This window comes from Hyperoodon ampullatus (assembly GCF_949752795.1).
Source record: "Hyperoodon ampullatus genome assembly, chromosome: 10".
Classification (NCBI taxonomy): Eukaryota; Metazoa; Chordata; class Mammalia; order Artiodactyla; family Ziphiidae; genus Hyperoodon; species Hyperoodon ampullatus.
Genome location: NC_136923.1, coordinates 34,258,098 through 34,273,549, shown reverse-complemented (window position 1 = coordinate 34,273,549; position 15,452 = coordinate 34,258,098). Strand labels below are relative to the sequence as shown.

Below are 15,452 nucleotides of genomic sequence, written 5' to 3'. Positions count from 1 at the left end.
ACCTGCAAGGGATTCATTTCCAAAATATACAAACAGCTCATGCAGCTCAATGTCAAAAAATCAAACAACCCAATCAAAAAATGGGTGGAAGATCTAAATAGACATTTCTCCAAAGAAGACATACAGATGGCCAAAAAGCACATGAAAAGATGCTCAACATCGCTAATTATTAGAGAAATGCAAATCAAAACTACAATGAGGTACCACCTCACACCAGTTAGAATGGTCATCATCAAAAAGTCTACAAACAATAAATGCTGGAGAGGATGTGGACAAAAGGGAACCTTCCTACACTGTTGGGGGGAATGTAAATTGGTATAACCATTATGGAGAACAGTATGGAGGTTCCATAAAAAACTAAATACAGAAACACCATATGATCCAGGGACTTCCCTGGTGGCACAGTGGTTAAGAATCCGCCTGCCAATGCAGGGGACACAGGTTCGAGCCCTGGTCTGGGAAGATCGCACATGCTGTGGAGCAACTAAGCCCATGCGCCACAACTACTGAGCCTGTGCTCTAGAGCCGCAAGCCACAACTACTGAGCCTGTGTGCCTAGAGTCCGTGCTCTGCAACAAGAGAAGCCACCGCAATGAGAAGCACGTGCACCACAACGAAGAATAGTCCCCCCTCGCCACAACTAGAGAAAGCCTGCATGCAGCAACGAAGACCCAATGCAGCCATAAATAAATAAATAAATTTATTAAAAAAAGGAAATACCATATGATCCAGCAATCCCACTCCTGGGCATATACCCAGAGAAAACCATAATGTGAAAAGATAGAGGCACCCCAATGTTCATTGCAGCACTATTTACAATAGCCCAGACATGGAAGCAACCTAAATGTCCATCAACACAGGAATGGATAAAGAAGATGTGATGCATATATACAATGGAATATTATTCAGCCACAAAAAGAACAAAATAATGCCATTTTCAGCAACACGGATGGACCTAGACACTGTCATACTGAGTAAAGTAAGTCACACAGAGAAAGACAAATATCGTATGATATCGCTTATATGTGGAAACTAAAAAAACGGTACAAATGAACTTATTTACAAAACAGAAATAGAGTCACAGATGTAGAAAACAAACTTATGGTTACCGGGGGGTAAGGTGAGGGGGAGGGATAAATTGGGAGATTGGGATTGACATATACACACTACTATATATAAAATAGATAACTAAAAAAGACCTACTGTATAGCACAGGGAACTCTACTCAGTACTCTGTAATGACCTATATGGGAAAAGAATCTAAAAAAGAGTGGATATGTGTATATGTATAACTGATTCACTTTGCTGTACACCTGAAACTAACACAACACTGTAAATCAACTATATTCCAATAGAAATTAAAAAAAAAAAAAAAGAACCAACAGAGGGAGAACTTCAGACCTAGGATAGTTGGCACAGACCGCTACGCAAGAAGCACCCAGGGTCTCTGAGGGTTTACCTTGCCTCTCCACACGCGAGGCTGCAGTTTCCATGTGCACACGTCCATCCATCCAGAAACTGTTATCATAGCCCAACCAACAACAGGCAGTACAAACTTAGGGATGGCTGGGGGCTTGAGGGGTTCAACAGGAAGCCCTATTGCCGAAGGTCTACAGGGTCACAAATTCACATTCTGCTTAGGGAAAAAGCTGGTTAGACATACCACAGGACTGTTTGGGACTAGACCACCACAAATGTGTGGTCCTAAATGAAATCTCATCTATTCAGTAGTTATTCGGGATCTCATGGTCTAAGAGGTTGACCGAGGAGGGAGGAATTCAAAACATCAGAAGCCAGAGTTTCAAAACAAGAAAGCCTGTTTAAAATCATAAGCCTTGCAAAGCAAATGATAAATAGTCATGAAATAGGAACCAATGAATGAACCGTACTCTCTACCCACATAGCAAGACACAAACAACTGGAAGCCAATGGACAATTTACTTCATGTGGATGATGAACCTGGATTTTTGTTCTATGCTGGTGGGAATTCATGGAACAGTATGGCTATGATTTAACCACAAAAATAGCAACCCCTACACTCTAGCAAAACATAAAGTACATATGAGCCCCCAAATCCAAGATCAATATTCAGAGTCCCTAACCCAACTCCCCATGGCATTTGCAGTTACCCACCTCCGAAAGGGTAAAAGTAAACATGGGACCTGCTCTGGTGTTAAACTGCCACCGGATCCTCCCCGCTGTCTCCCTCCTCCTCTTCTTCTTTACAGACACGTAAAGTTGGATCTCTTGAAGGAACTGGGGGCTCCCACTCTAGGCAAAGGTTGGACAGGTGATCAATGTACAGCATGAGATTTGACTGTGCCTCCGTGCCTCCGACAGAGCTGGATCATCTGGGGCAATGAAAATTATAAGCAACAAGAAAGTGGTATTAACAGCAAGGGTAGGGAAGCCCAGGCAGCACACACCATGATTCCCTAGGACACCCAGCAACCATTCCTTTCCCCATTCAGTCATTCCGAACACACTCATCAAGCACTGTGCCAGGCTCTGGGGAGACAGTAGTGACAAATATAAACACAAGCCCTGCCCTCACGGAGTTTATGGGCTATTCTGGACAGGGAGACAAGCAATTAAAGGACAGTGTGTAAAGGAACCTAGAGGGTGCAGTGGAGCACAAAGCAAAGGCAGTCAACCCAGACTGGAGGTGGGTGGTCAAGGAAGGATTCCCAGAAGAAGGGACATTTAACGCTGAGCCTAGAGGACCCATGGAGTTAGCCAGGCAAGACTGGAATATGTCAGCATGTGTCCGAATCTGAGATGAGAAATCATGGTTGGTCTGAGGGGCTGAATGTCCTTTGTTCTCAGCCATTGTCCAGGCCATAATCCTATACTCAACAAAGGCACCAGATCTGGAGTCGGCAGCTTTCATCACAAGGTGCTCCTCCAATCCCCACAATCCAGTTGTGTTTCACACTCTTCCAAGTGGGATCCCAGGAAAGGAAAGAACATAGAAAATAGTTTGTTCTATAAGAAGATAGGAAAAAAAGTGAAACAGTAATGTGGACTTGAACTGCTACAGAATAGACCCAATTGCAGCAATCTGTTTTCTGCACACCAGCATTACAGGTAAACTGAGATGCCAAGCTCGCTCAGGACAGCTGAAATGACACGAGGCCCAACTGCAACTTGGCATCCCCAAAGTGGGAGCCCCAGGGCTTCTTCCCTTTGGCTCTCTCACTTTGCCCTTCCGTTTCCTCCAAGTCCCCAGAAAATCACAAAAGGGGGTCTTTGCTTTGCTGCTCTTATCCTTGGTGTTTCTGATGTCTAAAAGGCTACCACAGACATGATACCTCCCACTTGCCTTATGCAGCTAAGGAAAACCAGATAGTTTAAGAAGCCAATCTTGCAGGGGCCTCCACGCAGGAAAACAAAACAAACAACAACAACAAAAAAACCTGCGAAAGTCCCAGTAGCTTGAGTGTTGCCCAAGGTTCTAGCTGCCTGTGCATTATGAAAGAGACCATTGTAGGGGATGGTTTAAGACACGGCAATAAGCACGTTTTTACCAAAATGCACAGTCCAAAGTAGCTTTCCTTTACATTTTCATATTATCATATAATTCAAGGCCTGCAAACAAAATCCTTGATTGAAGACAGAACGAAACGAGCAGGCAGCTATTTTAGAGACAAAGAAAGGATGTCTTTTTAACCTATGACAACACAAATTTGTTTAGGTTTTCGCTCCACTAAGTAAGTAAGCAATTAGGTTTTGTCCAATAAAAATATCCCTGTGCGTGTGCAAACACCCGAGGCAATCATATAATTACCTGCCCAATCAGATTCAATTGCTGACAGTTGAGTTCCCACTGCTCATTAACTTCAGATCACAATGAGGTCTTTACGGAAGCCCTTTCCCGTCTCTTTACAAAGGTTCCTATGATGCCATGAGCAGCCCCAGCGCTACCTCATTCAAGATAATCATCCAAAATGGCCAGGGCCAAGGCCAGCCTACTCTGCCTTCCCTCTGAAAAAATAAAAAGAGAAATTCGAAGAAACACTGGCTTACACGCCCTTGCTTCATTTGGGGATCTCACTTCTAAATATAATAGTAACCTTTCACCCCCACACTTTAAGTGCCGTAATTATATAATTAAAACCAATTATGTCATTTAACAGAGACTTTTTCAAGATCCACAGCAAGTGGATCAATTACCTCAGTCATTGACCTCAGAAGATTTCAAACTGACCTGCAACAATGACAATTGGATAAATTTAGACACTGGCTTCGAAGGTCTGCATGGACCAGCTGTGTGGATTGTAGCTGGTCTAGATTCTTCTAGACTCTAGAAGCTGAACTAAATTCACTAACTAAATGCATCTGACACTACCACCACCACTCGTTTGCACGACACTTCCAATATCCCAAGATACTTGCTTTTTAATAACCACCCTAATAGTGTTGTTACTTCCATGTTTCAGAGGAGAAAAAGGAGGCTGGGAGAGTTTGATGTTATCTCCAGTTATGCTGCTAGGTAATGGGCTAGCTGCATAACTTCCACCACAGATTCCAAAACCTGTTAATAGCAAGTAGTGTGTGTGTGTGTGCGTGCGTGCGCACATGCGTGCACACACGCGCACACACACGTGTCTTTATTCTCCTGGGCATCCATTCCTCCTATTTTCATTATCTTACCCCAATTTCCCTTTGAGGTAGCACATCCACCCCACTTGCAGCTCATGTGCATGACACGGGGCTCCACTCCAGCTCCAGGGTATGCAGCAACCTAGGCCTCAGCCAATCAGCTCCTAGCATTCTCCTAGCCACAGCATTTGTTCAGGAGTGAGCACATGACCCAACCAAAGCTAGTGAGACACACTGAGAATCTTGGGAAAGAGTCTTACTCTTGGGCTTTCATGTGAGAGGAGGTACAATCTGGCAGTTGAGCAGCTATTTTGCTACCACCAAAGGAGTGAGGGATAATGGAGCCAAGACATATATAGAGAGAAACTGGTTCCAGGAAACTCCTTGAATCCCTTTGTGTTGACAGTAGGGACATTTAGAACATGGAGTAAGTCAACAGTACACTGGAGAACATATGAAGAGTGCTACCACCTACAGCTTGGATAGGCTTGATTACAAGGATGGAATTAATTGACTGTGGCTCTGAGCAGCAGCCCTGTTTCCTGCTCACATCACAGTGAAGTGTCTCCTATTTTTGAGTTATTTAAAAAACATACCATTTTATGGGCAGAAGGAAGCACTTTAACCTGCAAAATGATTTTTATCACATACTAAATATCCTTATAACGTTGTGGTCCTCTGCTTTGGTCAAAGTTGTCTCTCCTTGGAGTTGAGACAGCTGTTGGAGCCAAGAAGAGCTGCCTTGACCTTGCACTTTGCCCTGCTCAGTGGTATCCTTGTGCTCTCCAATTCCTGGATCCGCGTGGGATGTAAGAACTGAGGACATACACACTCATCAAAATGGAGCATTTCCTTTCTTTTTTCTCTTATCCCAGGCCTTGAGGGAAAAGAAAAAAGAGCAAGAATTCTTCTGTCACAGGATTTTCAACATTGGCACTCTTCAAGTTTGGGGCCAGATGATTCTTTGTTGTTGGAACTGTCTATGCACTAAAGGATGTGTAGCAGAGTCCTCTGGCCTCTACCTACTAGATGTCAGCCACGTTCCTGTTCCACAGTGGACATCCAGAAATGTCTCTAGGGGACACTGCCAAATGTCCAGTGGTCGGGGCTAATATCAGCTCTGGTTGATAACCACTGCTTTAAGAGAACAGCTGAGGTATTTATTGGATTTTCCTTGCAGCATCTTTGTGTATTATGATGACTTCTCCTTAAAGTGTGAGGAGGGAAGGAACCACCATGCTCCTTAGAGCTGGCTAAACAAAAAGACCCAGGATCTCAATACCGCCTTCTATCAGGGCCAGGAAGTCACATAAGACTAACTGACCCATTAAGGACCAAAGTGGGGAAAAGGTATATCAAATAGAAATAATTTTACCTAAAGATCAGAGAGAGGAAAAGGATGTGGAGGAGAAAATTACAAGTGAATAACAAGTGTCTATACAGTGAGTTCCAAAGTGGGCATGTGGCTTCTCATTTCCACAGGAAAGGAAATTAAACCTTAAGATTGTTGCTGGGTTTCTCGAATTCAGGTTCAGCCAAAAAGGTGGAATAGTCTGGTTTCAAACAGAAATGAAACTCACCCTGTAGAGAAAAAGCCAAAAATGGTAGTCTCATTTATTTGGACAAATGTGGGCAAAGACACTTAAAATAGGCAAGACTGATGGATTAACAGAATATTTTTTAAAGAAAGGCATTTACTCTCTTCCACATGCCAGCAGTAAAGTAAGAGTGGGTTGGCAGAGGTCCTTCCTTCAGGCTTGCTTCAATGAGAAGACAGAATTCATTATATAAGCAATATGCATTGTGAAGCCTTGAAGAAAGGGGTTGAATTGGTTTGCTCTCTCAATGAGTTAATTAGTCACACTCCCTCAGGATTCTGGGGAATTGGTTTCAGGACACCTAGTGGATATCAGAATCCATGGATGCCCAAGTCCCCTATATAAAGTGGCATAGTATTTGCATATAACCTATGCACATCCTCCAGTATACTTTAAATCATCTCTACCCCTAATACAATGTAAATGCTATGTAAATAGTTGTACAGGACATATTGATAAATGCTCTGTAAATAGTTGCTGGAGCATGGCAAATTCAAGGTTTGCTTTTGGAACTTTCTGGAATTTTTTTTCAAATATTTTTGATCTGCAGTTCGTTGAATCTGCAGATGTGGAACCCATGGATGTGGAGGGCTGACTGTATATCTTCACACTAGCAGGTAGCTGAGACCAGCCTAGGAATTCCACAGTAGTGGGATTTCAGTGAGACTTTAAGGCACAAACTTCTGCACACCTCACAGTACTGACTGCTTTTTCATTTATTTATTTATTTATTTTATTTACTTTTGGCTGTGTTGGGTCTTCGTTGCTTTGTGTGGGATTTCTCTAGTTGCAGTGAGTGGGGGCTACTCTTCATTGTGGTGCGCGGGCTTCTCGTTGAGGTGGCTTCTCTTGCTGCAGAGAATGGGCTCTAGGCACGCTTCAGTAGCTGTGGCTCACAGGCTCAGTAGTTGTGGCTTGCGGACTCTAGAGTGCAGGTTCAGTAGTTGTGGCGCATGGGCTTAGGTGCTCTGCGGCAAGTGGGATCTTCCTGGACCAGGGCTAGAACTTGTGTCCCCTGCACTGGCAGGTGGATTCTCAACCACTGCGCCACCAGGGAAGTCCCAAAGTACTGACTTCTGATCAAGTCTGTCAAAAGAACCAGGTTGGCTTGCATGTAAAGCCTGGCCTTTGTTGGGGCGTAACTGTATGAAAATGTTCGGATTCTAACAGTTTCTCTCACTAGAAGTCCTAATGCCTCAGAGCATGGAGAGGTGTATTAGGGGAGTTCAGATGATCAGAGCTGAGGCCCCACTGCTTCCTCAGTTCCCAGGCAGCCTTCCCCTCTAGCTATCTCCACCATACAGCTGTCCCATCTTATTGCCCCTAACTTCTCTCCTGCAACCAGTGAGATCTGACTGCTAGGGTGTGACAGTGTCTCAAATGGGGAAAGAGTAAAAATAAAGGCATCTCTGAAGGGCCCTGGCCCTCCTCCCATTGTTCTTTTTGGCTTACGGTTTTTTGTTTGGTAGAGGTAACATTTAGAATAAACAATAATAGAAAAATAGAAGTAGTTGTCTGGAGGGTCTAGCAGAGGTCCACAGGGACTTTTATGAGCTGTATAAAGAACTGTCTTTTGACTCAAATCAATAGAATTAGAACGGAAAAAGGAGAAGTAACAGCTGACACTGCAGAAATACAAAGGATCATGAGAGATTACTACAAGCAACTATATGCCGATAAAATGGACAACCTGGAAGAAATGGACACATTCTTAGAAAATCACAACCTTCTGAGACTGAACCAGGAAGAAATAGAAAATATAAACAGACCAATCACAAGCACTGAAATTGAAACTGTGATTAAAAATCTTCCAACAAACCCCAGGACCAGATGGCTTCACAGGCAAATTCTATCAAACATTTAGAGAAAAGCTAACATCTATCCTTCTCAAACTCCTCCAAAATACAGCAGAGGGAGGAACACTCCCAAACTCATTCTACGAGGCCATCATCACCCTGATACCAAAACCAGACAAAGATATCACAAAGAAAGAAAACTACAGGCCAAGATCACTGATGAACATAGATGCAAAAATCCTCAACAAAATACTAGCAAACAGAATCCAACAGCACATTCAAAGGATCATACACCATGATCAAGTGGCATTTATCCCAGGAATGCAAGGGTTCTTCAATATATGCAAATCAATCAATGTGATAAACCATATTAACAAATTGAAGGAGAAAAACCATATGATCATCTCAATAGATGCAGAAAAAACTTTCGACAAAATTCAACACCCATTTATGATAAAAATCCTCCAGAAAGTAGGCATAGAGGGAACTTACCTCAACATAATAAAGGCCATATACGACAAACCCACAGCCAACATCGTTCTCAATGGTGAAAAACTGAAACCATTTCCACTAAGATCAGGAACAAGACAAGGTTGCCCACTCTCACCACTATTATTCAACAGTTTTGGAAGTTTTAGCAACAGCAATCAGAGACGAAAAAGAAATAAAAGGAATCCAAATCGGAAAAGAAGAAGTAAAAGTGTCACTGTTTGCAGATGACATGATTCTGTACATAGAGAATCCTAAAGATGCTACCAGAAAACTACTAGAGCTAATCAATGAATTTGGTAAAGTAGTAGGATACAAAATTAATGCACAGAAATCTCTTGCATTCCTAGGCACTAATGATGAAAAATCTGAAAGAGAAATTAAGGAAACATTCCCATTTACCATTGCAACAAAAAGAATAAAAATACCTAGGAATAAACCTACCTAAGGAGACAAAAGACCTGTATGCGGAAAACTGTAAGACACTGATGAAAGAAATGAAAGATGACACAAGCAGATGGAGAGATATACCATGTTCTTGGATTGGAAGAATCAACATTGTGAAAAGGACTATACTACCCAAGGCAATCTACAGATTCAATGCAATCCCTATCAAACTACCAATGGCAATTTTCACAGAACTAGAACAAAAAAATTTCACAATTTGTATGGAAACACGAAAGACCCCAAATAGCCAAAGCAATCCTGAAAAAGAAAAAGAGAGCTGGAGGAATCAGGCTCCCTGACTTCAGACTATACTACAAAGCTACAGTCATCAAGACAGTATGGTACTGGAACAAAAACAGAAATATAGATCAGAGGAACAGGATAGAAAGCCCGGAGATAAACCCACTCACATATGGTCACCTTATCTTTGATAAAGGAGGCAAGAATGTACAATGGAGAAAAGACAGCCTCTTCAGTAAGTGGTGCTGGGAAAACTGGACAGCTACATGTAAAAGAATGAAATTAGAACACTCCCTAACAACATACACAAAAATAAACTCAAAATGAATTAAAGACCTAAATGTAAGGCCAGACACTATCAAACTCTTAGAGGAAAACATAGGCAGAACACTCTATGACATAAATCACAGCAAGATCCTTTTTGACCCACCTCCTAGAAAAATGGAAATAAAAAGAAAAATAAACAAGTGGGACCTAATGAAACTTAAAAAGCTTTTGCACAGCAAAGGAAACCATAAACAAGATGAAAAGACAACCCTCAGAATAGGAGGAAATATTTGCAAATGAAGCAACTGACAAGGGATTAATCTCCAGAATTCAGAAGCAGCTTATGCAGCTCAATATCAAAAAAACAAACAACCCCATCCAAAAATGAGCAGAAGACTAAATAGACATTTCTCCAAAGAAGATATACAGATTGCCAACAAACACATGAAAGATGCTCAACATCACTAATCATTAGAGAAATGGAAATCAAAACTACAATGAGGGCTTCCCTGGTGGTGCACTGGTTGAGAGTCCGCCTGCTGATGCAGGGGATGAGGGTTCGTGCCCCGGTCTGGGAAGATCCCACATGCCGTGGAGCGGCTAGGCCCGTGAGCCATGGCCGCTGAGCCTGCGCGTCCGGAGCCTGTGCTCCGCAATGGGAGAGGCCACAACAGTGAGAGGCCCGCATACCGCAAAAAAAAAAAAAAAAAAAAAAAAAAAAACTACAATGAGATATCATCTCACACCAGTGAGAATGGCCATCATCAAAAAGTCTACAGACAATAAATGCTGGAGAGGGTGTGGAGAAAAGGGAACACTCTTGCACTGTTGGTGGGAATGTAAACTGATACACTCACCATGGAGAACAGTATGGAGGTTCCTTAAAAAACTAAAAATAGAACTACCATACGACCCAGCAATTCCACTACTGGGCATATACCCTGAGGAAACCATAATTCAAAAAGAGTCATGTACCACAATGTTCATTGCAGCTCTATTTACAATAGCCAGGACATGGAAGCAAGCTAAGTGTCCATCGACAGATGAATGGATAAAGAAGACGTGGCACATATATACAATGGAATATTACTCAACCATAAAAAGAAACGAAATTGAGTTATTTGTAGTGAGGTGGATGGACCTAGAGACTGTCATACAGAGTGAAGTCAGAAAGAGAAAAACAAATACCATGTGCTAACACATATATATGGAATCTAAAAAAAAAAAATGGTCATGAAGAGCCCAGGGGCAGGATGGGAATAACCACAAAGACCTACTAGAGAATGGACTTGGGATGAGGGGAGGGGGAAGGGTAAGCTGGGACGAAGTGAGATTGGCATGGACACATATATACAGTACCAAATGTAAAACAGATAGCTAGTGGGAAGCAGCCGCATAGCAGAGGGAGATCAGCTCCGTGCTTTGTGACCACCTAGAGGGGTGGGATAGGGAGGGTGGAAGGGAGGGAGACACAAGAGGGAAGAGATATGGGGATACATGTATACATATAGCTGATTCACTTTGTTATACAGCAGAAACTAACACACCATTGTAAAGCAATTATACTCAAAAAAGATGTTAAAAAAAAAGAAAATGCTGGGGAATGGGCAAAATAGTTTCCTCTGTATCCTTTTATTTTATAAATCATATCTATATGTTAATAATTTTAGATTTGGTCGTGAGTTCTCCATTAAAATAATAATTATATAATCAAAAAAAAAGAACTGTCCTTTGTAAAATTTAGTAATTAAATCTGGAGGAGCGGGTCTTTAACTCTTGATACATAAAGAATGAATGTCTCAGGGCACACTTTTCCTGTGGATGAGCATCCCCCCACCCCACCCCCTTTCCACTGAAATCATTCACCCTGGCCTGCCTATGTTTCTCAGAACACCTGGCTACATGAACAGAGATAAAAGAGAAGAGCAGCCCACTTCCCAGTTCCAGCTGGTGTTAAAATCATACGACGAATTTTCTGTGTTTTGATGGAAGTGCCTCCTGAGTGAGTCCACACACTGGCACATGAAAATTTTGTTTGCACCAAAGAAGTGAGTCACGGTGAGAACATGGGTCTGCTTGAGCAGGCATGTGTCGCTGTTAAAAGCACAAAATCCAGGGCTCTACATACACCCTAAGATGAGTACTGCCCTCCCCATGTCCTTCTCAGCGTGAAGTAGGGGAGAGACAGCTTCACTGGGGTGGCAGGTGTCATAGGTCACCCTCACAGTCATTACTGAACAGAACTTCTAAGAGCAGCGAGTCCTTGCTTTTGCCACTGAGCAGCCTTACTGCCAAGTCCCAGAAAAGGATGTTAACAGTGTGTGGAATCCGGGTTAAGGCAGGAGTTGGCTTCTAGAGATGAGCTTCAGCAGATCTAGAAATTGTATGCAAAATTTGGCGTAAGCACTTTCATGCTTTATTCTGAGGAGTGGATTTGTGGTTTTCATCATCTTCTCAAATTAGTATGAAACTCTGAATAAAAAATTAAGCAACAGTTTTTATAAAGCTATCCTGCAATTTTTTTCAACAGTTTTCTGAGCTGTAATTTACATGCTGGCAAGTTCAATCATCTTCAGTGTAAAGTTCAAGGATCTTGAATAACTTTATTTGTGGTGCAGACATCACCACAAACCAGTGTTAGAACATTTCCATCACCTCAAAAAAGATCCTGTGCTCGTTTATAATAAACTTCCTTTAATTTTTGCAACACAAGTTCTAGGGTTGAAAGAAGGCTCTTTGCATATCGGCAGAGATGATCCATTTTTCCTCCCCTTCTCAAAAGCTCTGCTAAAAAATTATTTACTGTTTATCTTAAATTCAAATAGCTAGGTATACTGCATTTTTATTTGTGAAATCTGACAACCTTAATCCAGGGTCAAAGCAGAACTAAGCAAGTAAATCAAAGTTCAGGTCTAGAAATAAGTGTACTTTTTTGAAGCATTGAAAAAAGACATACATTATATTAGTAAATTTGAACCATTTAGGTTCAAAGATGGTTAAAAACTAGTTCCATCTAGGATTCGTGCTGAAAACTAAAGCTGCATAAACAACCAGACGAACTCAGGACCCAACTGCTGTTTTACAAGCAAGCCTGGCACTCAAAGGCTTATATGTCACATTTGCTTTGAAAGGTTAAGAAATTGGATGTAATTGTTAACCTTGCAACTCACAATCAGAACTAGAATTGTGACTTTTACAGGCACAAATTATAAGGAAATTGTTCTTAACCCTTTTGAGGTCATAAACCCCTTTGAGAGAATCTGATAAAAGTTATAGACCTTCTTCACAGAAAAATGTATGGATACATACAATATTTTGCATAGAATTTCTAGGGGGAAGGGAGGTTCATAGATTCTATAACAACGATAGTGGATCTCTCAAGGGTCCAAGGATGCGGGAAGAGCCTAGGCAAGGTGATGAAAGCTATCCTGAAATCTTACGCTCCTTGCTTTTCTCTTCCTCCCGTTGATGCAGGAAGGGAAGTCAGGGTAATGGCACAGGAACTGGGTAAGGAAGACATGGACAGGCTGCTCTCAGCCAGCAGTGGTGAGAACTGGAGCAACTCGCCTGAACTCCACGGACTCGAGGGTCACTGTCTGTAAAATGAACAGATTGGCCCAACACTGTTTCCACAGCTTATGTCCCAGGGATTTAGCTGAAAGGTATCTGAGAAGGGTCATTTTAGACCCGGGAGCACTGCACAAGATTTAGTGTTTAAAAAAAAAAAAAAAAACTTTCAAAACCACTGGACTATAAGTCACCAAAGTCATCAAGGTTCTCAGTCACCTGGTTATCTGATTCTGACTCTATAGAGCAGAGGTCAGGAGACAGTGGGGAAGATCTGGGCGTTCTGGGAAAAAAGGCATTTGGCAGGGAGAGAACAGAAAGACATCCTGGCCCTCACCACTCTTTAGTTCTGCAACATGTTCTTCCTCCTTTGTGCTGCTCTCCCTTTCTTCATATGGAGCATTCAAACACTGCCCAGTTTTCCTTTGGTAAAATAAATACTTTTCCCAAGTACATGAACTTAATCAAATTTCCTTTGGGTAACAAGGATACCCCATGATCTATTATATCATTAGATAACGTTATACTAAGTATAACAGGAGCCCACATGGATAAAGGACATGTGTGCCCAGCTCTGTGCATTAGAGATAGTATCTCTTTTATGCCCTCAAGCCTCCTAAAGTACTTCTCAGTATTATGTCTTATTTTTCAGAAGAGAAAACTGAGGGAAAAAAATTAAGTGATTTATACAAAGTCACCCAGCTAGCCAATGACTAAAAGGGATTTCAAGTTCCAGAGCCTATACCCATAGCCACTCTACTATATTGAAGAGATTAACTATGCAATTTGTGACTCAAAAAAAAAAATACAGGCTTTACTCATTTATCTTCTCTTGAAAACAAAGAATCTATCACTTTAAGGAAGTTTATTAGCATGCCCAATGATATGAACCATGAAACTATTTTTGAACCTTATTTAACACTTATTGACATCTACTAAGCAGATCTACCATGTTCATATTTATCATCTCAAAGGAAAATAAATGATTTAGTTTTGGGCTTTATCTTATCCATCCTTGGTCCTTGAAACAGCACAAGAGATACACTCTCTTCTTACTTGTTGTCACAAGATACTAGAGGCAAGCTGAGGAAAACACGCTGGGAAGTAATGTTCCACACTTTGTGTTAAGACTTTTCTTCTTTAAATAGAGCTTGTGTAAATCACAGACGAAGCTGACAAATTTCACGGCTTAGTCATGGCTAACGTATCAGATTTCATGGTTTGACAGAGATTAACAAGAAAATCACATTAGAGTTACAACTATTAGTAGATTCTTAGATATTTGGTAAAGAAACTCCAAGCTCTCCAAACTCCATTGCTCACTGCATACCACTTTTCGTCCTTCCCTCCACGGATGCAGAACCTCTGTGAATCCAGGGAGAGCAAACTGGGATCCTCCAGAACTCCTCAGTCACCCCCTGGTTATCACAGGGGTGAGCTGCTGCCTAATGGGCTCTAGGGAAAGGTCTAGCATCATCGTGGAATAGAGCAAGCGTTAGCATTTATGACCCAGTTCATAAAAGTATAGACAGGAAAAAAATATACTATGTTTGTACATAACACAGGCATTTCACCCTAACATCACATGCACTAAAGAGAGGAATGAATTATTATAGGTGTTGAAACTCAGATATTTTAGGGGAAAATTAAGTTTTCACATCTCAGATATTTTAGGTAAAATTCAAGATTTCACATGTTTATGAGGAGGCAGTTCAGCAGAGGTCTTGTTAAAAGTAGTGGCATCCAAGTAGAGACTTCAAAAAGCCTGCTGACTGCTGAGCCATTTGGCCTGAGGGCTCTGCATATCCTCTTTCGGTAAGAGCCCAGCTTGCTTGTCATTTTTGCATAAAAGACAACCAATTTGTCAGCCATTTGCTTTAATTCTTTTTCTGAGTCTTCCTAACGATAAACTCCATCTACCTTCTGGTCTTCAATATCATATATCTGACTGGAGGATGGAAATTCACTTGCACCTCAGACCAGTTTCCTTCCCAGGCGATCCTCCTGGGTCTTATAGGATGTCCTTAATCAGAACCATATTACTCAGCAAGAGGAAGTCCTTGCACAGACGCTGGCAAGACACTATGGCAAATTAGTTTCAGAACATGGAAGGTCAGATTGGGAATAAAACCTACAGTTATCTATTGTGTTTTCTTTAGTTGAGAAAACTAAGGCAGGGTGCCTAACTCTTAAGTAACCAAGATTTGGATACGGAGCAGCCATTTCGGAAAGGAGTTCCAATGACTGCTGTGCACAATAGTCAGTTGTGGAAACTGAAGTCTTCACATTCCAGGTATTCTGGACGTGAGCAAGGATTTTCTCATTTTATCCAGATAGGTTTTTATATTTCAGGAGCACCCTAGATTGGTAAAATAAAAATAGCTAAGGTATTACAGGCTTGGCCAAAAATGTAATTGTCATTTAACTTAGTGTGTCTGTGTGTATA

The 15,452-nt window shown here is 41.6% G+C and overlaps 1 protein-coding gene across 1 annotated transcript in view; it reads right to left on the bottom strand.

The window, feature by feature from the left end:
• Positions 1-2,294: 2,294 nt before the first annotated feature.
• The window catches only part of ERC2 (ELKS/RAB6-interacting/CAST family member 2), a gene marked incomplete at both ends in the record, with an annotated part of 849,176 nt that continues 836,018 nt past the window's right edge, over positions 2,295-15,452 (bottom strand). Inside the window, one exon of the mRNA XM_079713573.1 lies at positions 2,295-2,351. Within this exon, the coding sequence (XP_079569699.1) occupies positions 2,295-2,351 (57 nt within the window). The remainder of the gene's footprint in view (positions 2,352-15,452) is intronic.